The sequence below is a fragment of the Dromiciops gliroides genome, chromosome 1, assembly GCF_019393635.1.
Source record: "Dromiciops gliroides isolate mDroGli1 chromosome 1, mDroGli1.pri, whole genome shotgun sequence".
NCBI lineage: Eukaryota > Metazoa > Chordata > Mammalia > Microbiotheria > Microbiotheriidae > Dromiciops > Dromiciops gliroides.
Genome location: NC_057861.1, coordinates 630,460,803 through 630,478,450, shown reverse-complemented (window position 1 = coordinate 630,478,450; position 17,648 = coordinate 630,460,803). Strand labels below are relative to the sequence as shown.

Below are 17,648 nucleotides of genomic sequence, written 5' to 3'. Positions count from 1 at the left end.
CTTGAGAGGTCATCTAGGTCAATCCCTTCATTTTACATATATGGAAATTTAGACCCTGGATGTAAAGTGACTTGAGCCCGTCACACAGGTCGTTAGTATCACAACAGGAATTCACACTTGGATCCCATGATTCAACTGCACTATTACGTAGCCCCTTCCAGAACTGAAGCCTAACTCCTTCTAAGTCCAACACTTAGTTACTCTTCTCTTCTACCTCTTATACACTGCCTTACAGATTGTAAGCACTTCATAATGAGTGAATAAATGCAAGAAGCTTCAGTAGAGTGATTTCATCACTCTATACACAATATTTGTGGAAAATTGATGCAGAAATAGATGAAAAAACCAGGATGCTTTCTCCATGTTGATGAAGGCAACAAATGATAAGACTAACAAAATTATTACTATGACTGTTGAAACATCTTCCAATTAATATACTGTAGTGTGGTTGGAGAGGATATAGATCTAGTTTTAGTAATAAGAATAAGTCACTTTATAAATCCAACCATACAGAAAGACCAAAGGCTTCACCTAGCCCAATCCACTTTTCCACCTATTCTACCCCTCTCCTGAGTGGATGGAGACAGACAAGAAACATACAAGCTTGTGTATGCCCATTGTACAAAACTAAGGAAGGAGCAAGACAATAGAGAGAAATGTGCAAAAATAACATTATAGGGAGGGACACTAGAAGCAAACCAAAACACAACACAACATTTAATGGTGTGGCTGCTTATCTATTATATTTCATGGTTTTTTCTTTGAGTCCTACTCTTCAGGAGTACCAGAACAGGGAAAAAGATAAAAAGTAAGATGGCAGAATTCTCTATAAAATGATGTTCCATTTAAATGTTCATTTTTATGGCAAAACTATTGGTTCTGGGCATGTGTGTAAGTACTATATTTCTGTGAATTCTGTAATTTTGATATTGATATTTTCCTTCATAGGAAGAGCATGATGGTAGCTAGACCTCTAGTTGGAATAATTGTTAACTAGTATGTCTTTTAGAACTCTTCTTTCACGTCTTGTTAAATTTTGATTCTTTTGAAATTGTTTTCATAGAACTTCATAAATGCAGGTTGTTTATTCTCTCTCATAGCTATCTTTCTAACTTAACTATCCAGTATCATTCTGTGGGGGTATTGTGGTATATATTGATGCAACTATAAAATAGAAATAATTGAATGGAAGTAGACTGATGCATAGACCTAAATAATTTTCCTGGCTTAGCTTTATTATTATTTTATACAGTCAAAATTCAGCTTGAGTCAGAAGTTGTTGTAAACATATTTGAAGTCAGTTTCTTTAATTCCCTTTTACAACATAAGTATTTCTGTGTTTCAGGCAAAACAGAGAAATTTGCCTACTGAAAATAACCAGAAAATAAGTGAACAAGACAATAAACAGGTACAGTCAACGAGACCAGTATTTTAAATTTATTATCTTTGTGAGTAGAGTAAGTTATTTTCATTTTCCTAAAAGTATTGAAGATGCCATAGGTTTTCTTTTACTATTCATCTTGAAACTTTGTAAACACTCCATCAGTTTGTTGTATAGTGCTTTTGTCGTTGTAGTCTTCCTACAAGAGCCTTTTTTGGTGTTAAGTAGGGTTTTTCATATTTTGATAAGGTTTGTACTTTGGAAGTAGTAAAAACAGGCTTTAAACACAAAGAAAAACATCTCTTTTGAAATGAAACATTCTATAGAAATTTGTGAACTTTCCTAGCCAAACTCAAATGATTGCACATTGTATTTCTTTATCTTTGACTGCTTAGGCAGTGTGCAAACTCATAACTTTATTTCCCTCTCTCAAGTCAATGGGACAAAATGTAGTATAAATCTTAAGTGAATTTTTTTTTCAGAATTGTTCTGTTCTAAGTTCTATTAACACCCTTTGTCCTATTTGTAATTAGTATCCTAGTGTCTCAGTGGACCTCTTCTTTTTTTCAGTAACTATAAAAAAGCATGTGTATACTTTAGGATTTCCATAGTAGGTTCTTGTATAACTGATATCTGACAGGGGCATTGGCATTAGAAGCAGTATATTTTCTGCCTCTTGGCTAAGGAGGTCAGTTAATGATTTTATTTATGAATTTTTTTATGGAAAAAGCAAACAACAACCAACCCCCTCCTCTCACCCCCACCCCCAACCCAACCAATCAGCTATGGAGACTCAGATGTAGCTTATAGTAGATGCCTCAGGTTCTTCTCTCTCCGCCTTGCTCTTCATTCTTCCTGTCATCAAACCTGTAAGGATAGTCCTTTAGGACTTTTCCTTTAAACAAATGTTGTCTTTTTTTTTTTTCTATTAAGGGACATTGACTCATGGGAGGAAGAAATCAGCCTAGGGGATGTAAGAGAAGAAAGCTAAACTACAAACCATGTCAGTTATATAGAAATGGGTTTTTGTTGTTGTTGTTTTTAAGAGAGAGAGATGTATAAAACCTTAAAATCTAGTTTAAAAAATTAAGAACAAGGAATAATGGAGCTTAATAAATACAGCATTTCATAATATTTGTCAGGTCTACATATACCCAATTGATGGAGCTAGAGGAAGGAAAAAAGGGGGAGAAAGGTGAAAAAAATATATAAAAGGAAGGGATATTCAGAAGTAGAGAGAAGTTCTAAAGTGGTTAAATTATTTCTATTAGCTTCAATTAGATCTATTGTTTGGTCACATCCTGCATTTTACTTGAGTTGAAGATTATGAGAATTATTCCCTGGTTATTATTTTTCTAATGTCAATTAGATGATTAACTCCTCTCTACAGCTTTGTAGCTGATATTTATTCATATATGTTTAGGAACACTATTTTGAATGGGCTAGTTATAGGAGTACCTGAGGAAATTTATTCCCTGGGCTACAGTTGTAGTGGACCAAATAACAGCACACCCTTGGACTGGATGAAACTGAACTGAAGACTGGATCTAGCCTGTGAATCAGAGGTCCTCCATTCTTCTACTCAGAAAAGAGGCACAAGGGACATTAAAGAACACTAAATGCCTGGATAGCAGAGACAGAAAAATTTGCTGAATAGTTTTTGATGATTTGTTTGGTCTTATTTTAGTCCAGCCATTGGAGATTTTCAGCTCGTTTTTCTATCATTTTTTTCCTGCCCTAAAAGTGATAATGGATTCTCATATGGGCCTCAAAAAGATCCTAGATACTATCACAATATGGTGATGTCACCAAGGATGTTCTAGTTCACTTTAAAATCTCTCCTTTCTGGAAGCTTTAGCCAAATGGCTTTGTTAGAGAGTAGGCCTAAGAGGACTTCTCTTCAGACCCTTCTACTTCTTGGGTCATTAGATAATTTTTCTCCCTGTTACTAAAGGACAGGTTGAGGCTTCTTGGAAGAACTAGCCTTTCTTTTATAGCTGACCCATTAATAGATAATAATTGCTTCATTTTATCTTTGTTTTAGGCTAGGGTTTTTTGAATGAGTTGGGCAAGCTAGTTTCAGTTACATTTGTTACAACTGGGACTGCAAAAGACAGGGTTATGAATGATCAAGCCCTAGTCATGATAATAAACAATAATTCTGTTAGTAATTAATGTAATGGTTCCTCTATACTTCTCTATAGTTGAAGTTTGGTTGTGTGACTGCATTGGGACTCAAAAAGACAGATGCATTATTGCCCAAACATAGGATTCATTTTCATTTATCCCTCTATTTCCACCTTTGAACTTTTAATGGGCATGTGGTGGTGCCTTTTAAAAATAGTAAGCTTGTTTAAATGAAAAAAAGAAATGTTGTTTGGGGCTACTTTCAGGTTAGTTCTTGACTCTTAATAGCTGAAAGGAGGCTCCTTTCTAGTTTGAGACAGTACTAGATGGAATACATGAATCCTTCAATGAGAAAAATAGTCTTAGCACACACATGCAGTGCTAAATTATTGATGTGGTCACCTTTTGGGAAGAAATTACTTAGAACGTTTATTTATTCAAAGTTTTTGTACCTTTGTTGAATTATCACAAATTTTTTCAGGATTCCCTCCATATTCTTAGAATAAAGTCAATTTCCCCTCTTATTGGTTATGAAGAAGCCTGTCAATTAAGAAGAATTGAACAGTTTTCTTTTAAACAAAACAGGCACAAACATAAGTCTCCTGATACTAGAAAAAGGAAATTTAGCCACATGTCTTATAGTATTAGACTCGTGTTTTCTTTGTGGGTTAGTGTCCATAACTTGTCCAGATTTTGTAGAAGTTGATAGGGAAACCCTATATTTAATTCATTAATAGTGACATAGTAGGAACAGCTAGATGGTACAGTGGATAAAGCACTGGCCCTGGATTCAGGAGGACCTGAGTTCAAATTTGGCTGCAGACATTCGACACTTACTAGCTATGTGACCTTGGGCAAGTCACTTAACCCCAATTGCTTCAACCCCCCCCCCCCAAAGTGACATAGTGATATATATCTTTAAATCACTATGATTTCAGTGAAAGAAGGCCTGTACTTGAATACTGTTGGTTATTTACAAGGTAAGGTGCCACTTTAGTGCTTTGGAGAGGGCATATCTTTTGTCCAGGAATGCTTGTATGCTTGAATGTGAACTCTCTGGCACTTACTGTGAACTCTCTCAGGCACTATACCATAGAATCAGAGTCTTTCCACATTTTCTATATAGATATAGCAGGATTGGGAAATAGGTGATTTATGATTGGTGAGTAGGCATCATTGTTTGCTCTTGAAGGCATAATGAACAATATGTTAGAGGGATTTGAAAAACTATAGCTTGGGCAAGAAAATGCACTTGATTTCTACCATATCAAATAATCTTAATTAATGGAACTAGACCAAGTAATGGTTGGCTTAGTGAGTCTGAGTTCACTCAGCTTACCATCAGTTTTGGGGTTTTGTCTTTTTAGTTTTTATTTCCTCACTGGGAGGGATTCCGCAATTTCTCTAGGGACCATTCTTTGGAAGGGAGATTGAGTATAATTCTATTAATTAAATGAGGATGATGGTAAACTTGGGGAAGGCATCAAGAAATGAGATGGGTAATTGAACTCTTACTGAGAATCAGAAATATTAGTTGATCAGGAAAATGTGCCTTTTGAAACTTAAAACTGTAAAATATAGAGTTTAAGACATTTGTTGATAGCATAATCTCCTTTAAAGGAAAGATAATGAATTGTATATAACTGGGCAATGTGCCCATTGGTCAATTTCCTGAAAGGTCCCTCCCTACCCTAACTTACATAGTCTTTCTAAGCAAGTGGTGATTCATTCTAATTCATGGCTATTCATGCCATTTCTCTATAACTTTGTTCATTTTAATTCTTGGTTAAGCTTTTCCCACTCTTTTTCAGTTGTGGGCTGTGTCTCCACCTCTACTCTTGCCCTAGTTTGCTTATTTGGCGAACTTTTATTGAATACCTGCAATGTGCAATGCCCTCTGCTAGGCACTAAGTACTCAGTAATTTTTTATTATTTAGTATTATGTGCAGGTTCTAACTTACAGAAATCTCTGATACAAGAACAAACATGGGAAGTGGCTGCAGGGAGTTCCTACTTGTACTTTAATCTGTCCTATATTCTAACCCTTAACTTCCAGCTCTCCAGACCTTTGGCCAAACCTTAGTCAAAAAGCTAACCACTTTGGGGGCAGCTAGGTGGTGCAGTGAATAGAGCACTGGCCCTGGATTCAGAAGGACTTGAGTTCAAATCTGGCCTCAGACACTTGACACTTATTAGCTGTGTGACCCTGGGCAAGTCACCTAACCCCAATTGCGGGGGCCCCCCCCCCCAATCTAACCACTTTGAGTAACCAAGAGTCAGCCTGGGATCGGGGAATGTAGTGAATCAGTCAAAGCACATTTTCTTCTTTAGAAAGACATAGTATACATGCATGCAAAGTGAGAGGGTTGGACTAGATAACCTCAAAGATCTTTTACAGATGTGATGTTTTAATATTCTTTGGGCATTGAGAAGATGTACTGCCTAGCTGTAAAACCCATAATTAAAGATGATGTTTTTAAGTCAAAAAAGTTGTTTCCTAAATTATTAGCAGTAAGAAAATAGTTATAAGCCCTCCGGCAACCTAATATTTTTGCTCTTGTGAAGAAGTCTTCACAGTGATGGTACTTTCATTTATATAGCCTCTCTCTGCTTTAAAGTGGAAGACCTTAACTTAGCCAACTTCTAGGAGCAGAATGATAAATAATGAGGAAACAACTATTGAGCATTAGCCATTTGACTGGGTGGTAGTTGTAAGTAATACGTAGTGAGAGCTGTAAATAAAGTTATCCCAATTTTTTACATTTTTTTCTAGATCATAAGATTTTGGGAAGATAACTTAGCCATAGTATTAGAGTGGTCCATGATATTCTAAGAGGAGTCATACACTTTCTGATTTGTTAAACATTTACATAACATTTGTTACAAGAGCATCTAGGTACTTCACATTATGACATGCAATTTTACACACACACACACACACACACGTCACAGTTCAGAGTTAACAAATTGAAGAGTTGATATATAAACTATAGTGTCAGGACCAGAATGTCTTGTCATTGTCTTTTTAACCCTTCCCATAGATTTTCAGGGGGTTTGGGTCAGAGCAGTGTTAGAGGCAGGGGGAAGAGTGATGAAACACCTATCTTCTACTCCCCCACCTGAGTCCTATACATCTCATGGTCTGAAAGGAAAGGGATGAAATCAGTACTGAGTTTTAGAAAATGTTAACTTGTTGCGTAAGTGCAGTTGTTTCATTTTACCCTTCCCATGCTTTTTGTTTGTTTGTTGGTTTTTTTTGTTAGCTTAAGCTAATTGTTTTGTATTTCATGGATATTTAGTTTATTTAACATTAGTGTTTGTTTTTTTCTTTCAAAGACTGTTAATTATATCAGCAGCAAAATTATCTTAGATAACTTTTTTGATCAAGTGAATAAATTGAAAGTTAACAGGGAAAAAACCCAAATGAAAGTTAACAGGGAAAGTAATTTTTATTTAAATATTTACATTTAGGGACCTATATGGTAACAGGTATGTCATTGTTTTAAAGACAGAAACTGTGTTCTGTGCTTATGGAGAGCTATCTCTGATTTAATAAAAATCTACTTCTTTTATAGGTATATATTTTCTGTTACCCTTTCCAGAGTAGTTTTTCATTTTGAGAGTTTCTTTGTCTTTTCAGCTGTGTGAGAGAAAAACTCCATCTTTTTAATCCCCATTTTCTTTGAATTGAAATCGTGCCAGTATACCCCCATTATTAGATAGTAAGGTTTGCCTTGGCCCTTTCTCACTTATTAAAGATAATTTGAATTTGTTCAGATTTTCATTTTCCTCATATAGTTGAAGAATGAACCTTTCTTGATTCTCTTTGAGAAAAGGAGGAAAACAATATAATCATTCTCAAAAGTTACAGATTTACTGTATGCTCATATATACACACAACAGAAGTAGTCATCCAAAAACAAATTTCTAAGAGGTTGCAAAGATCTTTGGGTCTTTCCCCGCCCCCCCCCTTCTCTCTCTCTCTCTCTCTCTCTCTCTCTCTCTCTCTCTCTCTCTCTCTCTCTCTTTTTTTTTTTAGGAAGGGATGAACTATGAGGGGGAACATCATCTTTTGTGTCTTAAATTTGTGTAAACAGGCATGCAGGAAAATACTTGAAAGCTTATTCAGTCATTCTTCCCACCATTGCTGCCACATCTATCTTCACCAGCTGAATCCACTGTGTTTGTTTATGGTGGCATGTTCCTGTTTCTTTAATTTCCTATGGATAATCAGATTGTGTCTGTCAAATCTGGAAGGTCATACTTTCTGAATGTATTTGGTAATACCTTTTAGCAATAAATAACTTATGATTTTGGTTGTCATACTTTTCATAATTTAATTGGAAATTTTAAAACATCATTTGGAACAATTGGAAAAGTTAACTTTCCTTGGTCCTTTGGTTTGGAACAGAATACACAAAAACACATGAAATCCATAATATCTCCAAAATTTGCTTAATTATCCCACATCCTCTCCCAATTAATTGTATTTAATGTCACTTTAATATTTTTCTGTCAAAAATACATTTGCTTATTTTATTTATATATTTTTAAACAGAACCACCTCAGTGTGTTTGCAGTGGTTAACCCACTTGCTTCAAGTATAACCTCCAGTATAACTTCTAGTCTGGCTTCCAGTATTGGATCAGGTAGTTCATCCCCTACAACTCTATCAGCTATCAATGCCAAAGCTCTCCCGTTCTACCCTCCGAGTAATACAGTTGAATCAGTAATAGGTAAGTCTAAGTGTTTCCTCTTTTTTTTTCTTTTTGCATTTATGTTACAGCTTTTCAGGATTATTCTCTTTTGATAAATATTCTGGAAATGCTCACTGAAAAATAATTTGCATTTTTTCCATCTGTCAGTCTTAATCACATGCAGTTAAAAGCAGTACCTGGCTTAAGTACCACACCATAAGTTTAAAAATGTATTTCTATCACCGTTTAGTCCTTTTAAGTCTTCCCTCTAATATAATCCCTTCCTTCTAATTATAAGGGCCATATTAGACAATAGATGAGAAAACTCATAACTGCTAAATTTATGTGTTTTCAGTGTAGTTCATTTGTGATCATAAATCTTAAAACATCAAACTGACCCATGTAAGATTAACTGAAAGTGATCTCTTTGGCCTGATGGAGAGGGATTCAATATGTAATAACTAGAATGTTGTCATTTCCAGCACTGGCAAGTTCTCTGGTCCCAGATTTTCACTGAGGTAGGGAACAGTCGAAGGAGGATGGGAAAAGAGATGAGAATGGCTACACATCTAATTAAATTCCAGGAGTGAACCTAACAGAGAATGGTCTTGACACTCCCCAGCCAGGTTCACTACTCTGCTGAAACCAATGTTCAGCTTGTCTCCATCCTCTTTAACTTGTTCTAAGTGTTTTCTTGTTCAAGATTTGAAAAAAGAATCACTACCTTGTATTTCTATGAATAGGTCTAGCAGTAGAACTGAGCCTGGTAGCAGGTGGGTTTTCATTTTTGTTTTTTACAAGGAAGAAACTGTGATTGAGACATTTACTCTCAACATGTATAGAATTAAAAGTTGAATTTTTTTGTACCTTGGAGATGGGGAAATTGAACAGTTCTATCTAGTGGTAGTATGCCCTCATATTTGTACATCACTTTTCAATTTAAAGAGCCCTTTAGTGTATTGTTAGCTCATATGGTTCTAAATAACAGTCTGGTATTGCCTTGATTTTACAAAGGAGGAAGCTGAATATCAGAAATTAGATGATTTGCACATTCATTAAGTGGCAGAGCCACTAGGACCAAGTTCTCTTTGAATTCAGCTTAGTTCTTTCCACTGTAAAATTACATTTCCCCACTTAAACCAATCTTTCTAGTTTAGGAGATATGCTGGTGAACCATTAATTCATTTAACACATTTTTAGTTACCTGCACTGTGCCAAGTATTGTACTAGTTGCTAGAAGTGCAAAGATAATTAAGACAAAATAGTTTTTAAGCTATTTTCCAGAGTATTCAGATTGGTTTAAAATGGCCTTGAAAATATAGAATATTTACCAGCTCACAAATTTTCATAAACTTTTCCTTTCAGAAGTATACAATTCATTGACTATTTTAAAATAGCCCTTTTGTTGAATATATTTTACCTCCTGTGGATCAGGGACTTTTTGAAAGACTAGTTGAAAATCAGTTGAATGTCAGATTTTATGTCAGGAGCATATCTACAATATTTAATTGTTTCATCATTGCTTACTCCTAGATGGAAGAGGGCATTCAAATTCTGATAACATGCTTTCTTCTATTGTAGTATTGGATCGTCTAGCACATGCTTTTTATATCTGTTTTGTAAGCTCTAAGGTGTTTCACTATGCATTACTCTTAAAGAGTTTTTGCTAAAATGTTTGGGCATAGTTGGTTTCAAATATTTACTTTTCTTGTTTTATTTTTGTTTTATTTGGGATGGGATCATGGAGAGATATCTTTAGATATTTATCTCTGTTTCCATGGTCACCTGACTCTTTGCTGGTGAAGTCTTTCCATGGAAAAATGTACTCAAACTGTCCTACTCACTTTTGGCCCTCCATTATTAAGGAAAATCAAAGTTGCTATAACTACTTGTGATAGTTCCTCTGAGAAGAATAATAGCATGTTGAATTTCTCTGTTAAAACTTAGAACCTTCTCAAATATACTATTCTCATTCTCATGGGAAAGTTGTAAATTCCTGTTTTTTAATAAGTATCATTGCTTAAAGTCAAACTTTTAAGCAAATGAAGGATGACTTATCTTTGTCATTTGTACTTGAAATTGAGAGGAAAAGGACAGTTCTTATTAAAGGAACTTACTGGCTTCTTTATATGAAAATTCAGCTCTTTATAGGAAATTGTAATCTTAAACAGGGATAGGGGGCTGTCATGTGAAAACCTTTGATCTTAATTCTGACTCATCTAAGGACTCTTGTAGGACAAAGCACCATATAGTACATCTAAAAAGAAGCAGATCACTGACCTGGTAAAACCTGCATTTGTCCCTTAGAACTATTGACTTTGTTCTCTGAAAGTCAGAACAAAACCTGTATCTGGGAGTGTTTTAATACTCTGAGTTTTCAAAATGTCTATGTCACTTACATAAACATCTTGCATAGAGTTTCCTTTGACAACTAATTTAATTGTAAAATAGAGCTAGACTGGTACAAGTTTTACAGTTCATGTGTGAAGTAAAAGTTAACTCCAGACTACATATTACAGCTAGTTCGTTATTTGAAATTGACTATATTTTCCCTTTTCCAGCAAGGTTTCATAAAAAAGTACAAAAATGATTCACCATCTCTCCATACATATGCATACGCACAAAACTAAGCTATACATTGACTACTTGAGTTCATAGTAAATCATAAGGTTATAGGTTTAGAGCTGTAAGGGGCCATCAAGTTCAACTCCCTCATTTTATAGATGAGGTTACTAAAGCCTAGAGAGGTTAAATGACTTGCCCATGTCAGTTCTCATTCTTCCTTTTAAAATTCTACCCATCCTTCAAGGCCCAGATAAAACTTTCTCTGAAACCTTCCTTTACTCTTCTTGAAAGTTTATTCATCCTCTCCTTTGAACTCCTGTGGCTCTATATCATCTTGATAAGGATCATATCTTTTATTTTGTATATTCTCAACATCAAGTGTACCTTTATACATAACAACAGCAAAAAATTGCAGTGAATTCCAAGTTATTTTTTTGTTTGCTAATCATTACTTGGTTTTAAAGCCAGGTCTAAGCCCAAGCAATTTCACTTGATCACTTTGAGGTTTGTCTTTTAATAGACAAATAGATAAATAAACTTTTTTTTTTTTTGCAGAGCAAGGAGGGTTAAGTGACTTGCCCAGAGTCACACAGCTAGTGTCAAGTGTCTGAGGTCAGATTTGAACTCAGGTTCTCCTCAATCCAGGGTTGGTGCTCTATTCATTTAGCCACCTAGCTGCCCTTCATAAATAAACATTCTTTTACACTCTACTTAAAGGGAAATTTTCCTCAGGGACTAGTGATGTCTTAGAAAAATACTTTTTTCCTTACTTCATCTCCCCAAGAATTCTGTATAGTTTATATTTTATTAGAATATTTTCTTTTAAGTTCAAACAATGCATATCAAGTAGAAATAGAATAGGAGGCATTTCCAGAATTCTGCATTTCTTTGGATATACTCATTTGAAGATCACTTGATAAATTTATGTTCTTGTGCTGTATATTTCAAACAAATCAGTGAATAAAACGCAAATACAATATTCTGCAAAGTTCATTAACAGGGAAGAAAATTGGAACCCGAAGTTGTCAGTCCATTTCTAATTTGTAGTTATTGTTAAAACTACCAAATTAATGTATAAAATATATTGGTAAAGGAATCAGATTTTGAGGTGACATGAAAAGCACTATAAATAATTGGCCAGAGGCCTGATCTGTGATGAATGTGGAGTTCAGAAGAGGAGAAGGCCAGTGGAAAGGATGTTGGCAGGGCCACTCTCATGAATATTAACATCTACATTGATTATTCGTTGGCAGTTAGTAGAGTGGGATAGAGTTCAAATTGTTGCTTAGAAAATAGGTATAAAGGAATGTACACTGTTGATAAGGGACCTGCAGTTGGAATTGGAGAAAGATTTGGGAGGTAGTTCTTAAGAAAAGAAAAAAACAAGACAGCAAAACAGACTCATGGTTGCCAGTAAGATTATCTAAAGGGAAAAGTCCTTGGTACTCTTCCCAGTGAGGAAATGAAGTCCTTGTAAGACCTGTTCAGGAAGATGTTGAACAAAGGGAATAGGTAAGATTAAAAGCAGACTAGGCAAATTATAGGCAGCAAGGTGGTACAGTGGATAAATCGCTAGTTCTGGAGTCAGGAAGACCTGAATTCAAATCTGGCCTCAGATGCTAGTTGTATGACTCTGGGCAAGTCACTTAACCCTGTTGGCCTCAATCTCCTTGTCTGTAAAATGAGCTGAGAAGGAAATGGCAAAATAATCCAGTGTCTTTGCCAAGAAAACCCCAAATGGGGTCATGAAGAGTCAGGCATAACTGAAATTACTCAACAGCAATAAAAGGCAAACCATAAATAGTCTTATTCTAGCAGGTTCAATGATAGAGGTATCTAAATTAGGGGAGAGGGTACAGAACTAGAGAGAATAAGTACTATTAAAGCTTCAAAATAAGAGGCATAGAAAACCAGCTTTAGATTGATGTAGTAATCTTAATCTTGTGTGGGGATGGGGAAAATACACACATAGTCAAAGGGTAATGTTTCCTCTGTTTAATGCAGTTGAGAAATCATTGTTATGATGTTAGATTAATAACTAAAATTAGTTATTACTATGATTAATATGATCCAGGATTTTATCCTAATATCTGTTTAGTGTCCTAGCTCTTGTTAAAGTCTCTGAAGGACAGGCTGGTTGATGAGATTATTCTTAGCATTCTGGGAACTTGTTTATCCATCTTGGTTGGGACCCCACCCAATTAGGAGACCTAATTTCTGTTTAGAGTATAAACAAAAAGGGGTGGTTGGGGGGGGGGGGTGTCGGGTTTACCCTTAGGGAAGGAACTCCTGTTCTTGGTCTCTTCCATTAGAGTTGATCCAGCTCATGAAGGATAAAACTAACCAGAGAGGCCCAGATGGAGATGGTTTCCCTCTGTCTAGATTGCTGGAGGCTGCTAAGTCTCACGATCAAGCCATATTTTCAGTTCGAGGAGCTGAAGACTTTTAGCCAACCTCCTTATTAAATGTATACCAATCAAGGTTGTTTTTCACTTAACTGGAAAATTCCCTTGGTGTCTTTGGTTACCAAGATAAACTGCTAGCTATCAATTTATTGATTACTAGTTACCTAATTAATAACATTATTAAATTGATTGTTAATTACCCAGAAATTCTGTCTTTCAGGATTTTTCCCATGTCTCAATAATTGACCCTTTAGATTAATTGGTAGAATAATCATTTATTACATGTTCAAGGCACTGTGGGTATAAAGGCAAAAATGGAACTATCCCTAGCTTTAAAGAGTTTATATTTTGCTGGGGGCTGTGAGTGGCATACAACTTGAATACACATAGTAAGTGGATAATTTGAGAGGAGGGAGGGAGGAAGAGAGGAGGGGCAGGGGAGTGAGCACTTTTGAGGGAGTGGGAGCTCAATTAGCAAGTAGGTAGATTAGGGAAAGCTTCATCGGTGTCACCTGAGTAAGGAACACTTCACGAATTTGATTTTCATTGAAAACAGTAGTGGCATCTAGGAATTCAGCCCACAAACTCAGTTGTAGAGGAAGAAGCTTACTTGCTCCTTGGAGTGATGGGCAGTTTTGGGTAATTCCAAGAGTCCTAAACTGAGGGGGTGAAATGTTGATTCTTGCCCTTATGGAAAGGAGACTGGTAGAAATTCCCAAAGACGCTTTGCTATTTTCGGGAATACCATATTGGTATCTCAAAATGGCTCTGACCATACACCCATAGAACTGCCATAAAGAAATTAGGAATTCTCTTGCTGTAGTCCTTATTGGTCTTAATTAGAGCCTCAACTAAATGATAATAAACTTAGAAATTAGAGTTTATACTAATATCTCTTGCATCTTCAAGTTGCACTATGGAAAGAGGATAGAATTTCAAGTCAAAGGACTTGGGCTCAAATCTTGGCTCTGTCATTTACTTGTGTGACTTTTCCTCATATGTAAAATGATGGTATTGGACTAGGTAGCCTCTAAGACAACTTTTAGGTCCAAATCTGTCCTCTTGTCCTTTCAGTCTTCTCTATCTTCCTGTTGTTTCTTTTAAACTTTACAAACACTAAGTAAGGTAAGCATTTTCATATACAAAGTAGATAGAACAGAAAAAAATTGTGTCTGAAGCCGCAAATCTGTATTATGTACAGTTTGCTTTTCTTTTAAAGTGTATAATAAATTCATCAAGTTATTTTCAAAGCTGTTCTGCTTGTCTCTGGTTTATTATTGTTGTTCTTATTGAACTTCTATACATTTAAAAATATGCACAGAAAATTCAATGACCACTCTTTTCTTATTTTCTTTCTTTTTTCCTCCTCTTTTGGTAACCCTATTACTAAATCTTCTCTCTTCCCCCCTTCTTCTCCACCCTTCCACATACACCCCTCTAAGTCCCACCATTGAAAGGAAGAAAAACACAACTCCTCTATCAAATACATTATAATCAAACAAAACATTTTCATATCCTTATATTATCCATGTCCAAAAATATATATTTCATTCTGTGTCTTGAGTTTGTCATTTTTCATCACTATTACTGTTCCTCCAGTGTAAAAGATTGGTCATCATATTGATCAGAATTTTTATGTGTTTTTTAGTTGCTTTTCTTTACCATGTTGTTGTTATTTAAATTATTCTCTGGGTTTTGCTCATTTTACTCTGTATCAGTTCATATAAGTTTTCCTAAGTTTATCTATAACTATTCCTTTCATCATTTCTTATGAGTCAGTAACATTGTTTTCATATGCCATAATTTGTTCAGCCATTCCCCAGTTGATGGGCACTCCTTTAGTTCCAGTTCTTTGTCATTTCAAAAAGAGCTTCTTTACAGGTTTATATAAATGTGAGTCTTTTTCTGTGATTTCTTAGGGGTATAGTTTGAATTGTGGAATCACTGGATTCCTCCATTTGTTTTTTTTTTAAGCCAATAAGACTGAGGTCAAGTTAACAATTTTTTAAAAGTTAAGTGTTAAGTGGTATGGGGGGGCCCAAAATAACTACTGTCAACTAAATTATCAGTCACCTAAACATGGCATAGTAGATAGATGTGGAATTAGGAAGACTGAAGTTCGTTCCCCTTCCTTCTGACCCTGATAAACTGTATGGCCAGGTAAAGGCACTTCACTTTTTTCAATCTCCATTTCTTCACCTGTAAAATAGGGATAGCTATTCTTAGTCTCTATCTCACAGAGATGTTATAGAGGTTACTATATGTAAGGTGCTATATAAATACACCCGTACGAAACAACTAGAGGCTAATGTCAGGTGACAAAATATATGCTAATCAATGTACTAGTGTAATAGAAAGTCAAAGAAAAATATCAACGTGGCCTTTAGGGGTTTGGCAAGACTAGTTACAAGAGTTGTTACATGATTTGGGTTTTAAAAGTAATAGAGAATTTGAATTGGTAAAGAGGAGGATTTGGATTGGCAGATAAGGTTGGGTAGATGGGGCCATCAGATGGTGGTACTAACCCAAGTTGAGGAATGTAGAGTTGATAGGGGACTCTTGTAAATTTATGAGGAAGAGATGATGAAAGAGATATTTTAGGAAGAACTGTGGAGCAGTGATACTTAAGATGCATTCTTCTTCCTTTTGTTTTTATTCTTTTCTGTCTCATCATATTTATTCCCTTTGGGAGGTCATCCATTTCATAACCTTCAATTTCTTTTTTTTTTATTTAATAACTCTTATGCCCAGAGGTCTGATAGTGTATAAATCAGCTCCCTTCTTTAGTTGTCCAATCTATAAAATAAGGTCTTTGAACTATGGTATCTAAGGCCCCTTATAACTCAACATTTTTAAAAAAGTTTTCATCATATTAGTTGCAGACATCCCAGTAGAAAGGTCCTTTACACAATTCAAAATATGGAATTGGAATTTAGTCGATAAATTAGAGATGGCAGTTATTTAAGATATCAGTTCAGAGTTTGTGGTTGAATTTATGATGGAGGGTGAGCAATACTTCAAGAGAAAGAATATTCAGTAATAGAATGCCAAACACACAGTTGGAAGGAAGAACCAAAGAAGGTGCTATCAGAGGAGTAGAAGTGCTGTTGCTGGTGGTAGTGATAAGATCCTAGCAATGCAAAATGTCATAAAAACCAAAGAAACAGTCTCTAGAAGCCTGAGCTGATGTCACCAGTGTCATATGCAGCAGTAGCAGTCAAACATAAAGACTGGAATAAGAATCTTTAGTTTTGTCTAGAACAGGGCTTCTTACACTTTTTCCACTTGTGACCCCTCTTTGCCCAAGAAATTTTTACATGACCCTAGATACATAGGTATATAAAAGAGGTATACATAACCTTTTCTGTTGCCAAATTTTTCATGACCCCTCACATTGAATTATGTGACCCACAGTTTAAGAAGTTTTAATCTAGAAAAGAGTTACTCATCTTGGAGAGAACATTATCGATGGAGTGGTAGAGTTAGAAATCAAAACAGTAAGGAGAGAATAAATAGTTATGAGCAGCAAACGATATATATAATCCTTTTGAGGAGTGAGAAAAGGAATAGGGTAGTAGGAATAGGGTGACATGTATAGAGGGAAGAGTAGAAGGTGTCAAGGGAAGAATTTTTTAGGATTCTGGAGACCCAAGATTATTGGAAGACTGAACAAAAGGAGTCAATGGAGAAGAGATGTACATTCTTCCGGATGATCTTCAATTCAGAGTAACTCATAGTTTTGTTTTTTTTTGTGTGAAAATGTGGCATGAGGCAGGTAGGTGGAGAAGCACTGGCACTGGATTCAGGAGGACCTGAGTTCAAATCCAACCTTAGACACTTGATACTTAATTGCTGTGTAACCCTGGGCAAGTCACTTAACCCTCATGGGCCTCCCCTCCTGCCAAATGTGACTTGCACATATTTGATAAGCATTTGAATTGAGTTGAATGTTGTAGTACTACTTTAGTACTTGAAAGATTTATAATCTTATAAATGTGTGGATAGCTTGTCTCTTGATACATTGTAACCCTTCTACAATTCAGTAGCTGAAAACTTTCATGATTGCCTAGTGCTTTCCATAAACCATGTCCCTTGAACCTCACAAAAAGCCTGTGAGGTAAGCACGATTATTATACCCATTTTACAGATTAGAAAATGGTCTTAGAGAGGGCAAGGGACCTGTCCCAGAGTCACAAAGCTGGTAAATATCTAAGGTAGAATTCAAACCTGGGTCTTAAAGAATTTGAGTCTAACATTTTTTCTAGCCCTGTGTTAGTAACCAAGGGTGACTGTGACCAAGAATTCATCCCTCTCAGGCCAACATGACGATGTACCTCTCTGAACTTGCCGGACTCTGGACATTTGGCACAATCTCTCACTGGGCCCCTTCTTGAAGATTTTCCAGCTCAGTAAAATCTGCCTGAGTCTGCACACTTCTGGCATAGCCTTCCAAAAGTAAGGGTATCAAAAGAT

At 35.7% G+C, this 17,648-nt stretch overlaps 1 protein-coding gene across 3 annotated transcripts in view; it reads left to right on the top strand.

Moving 5' to 3' along the window:
• Nucleotides 1–17,648, top strand: part of UNKL (unk like zinc finger) — a 124,284-nt gene that overhangs the window by 75,151 nt on the left and 31,485 nt on the right. For all 3 annotated transcript variants that reach the window (XM_043969398.1, XM_043969392.1, XM_043969383.1), the window contains 2 exons: nt 1,346–1,408; nt 8,067–8,244. In XM_043969398.1, the coding sequence (XP_043825333.1) occupies nt 1,346–1,408; nt 8,067–8,244 (241 nt within the window). The remainder of the gene's footprint in view (nt 1–1,345; nt 1,409–8,066; nt 8,245–17,648) is intronic.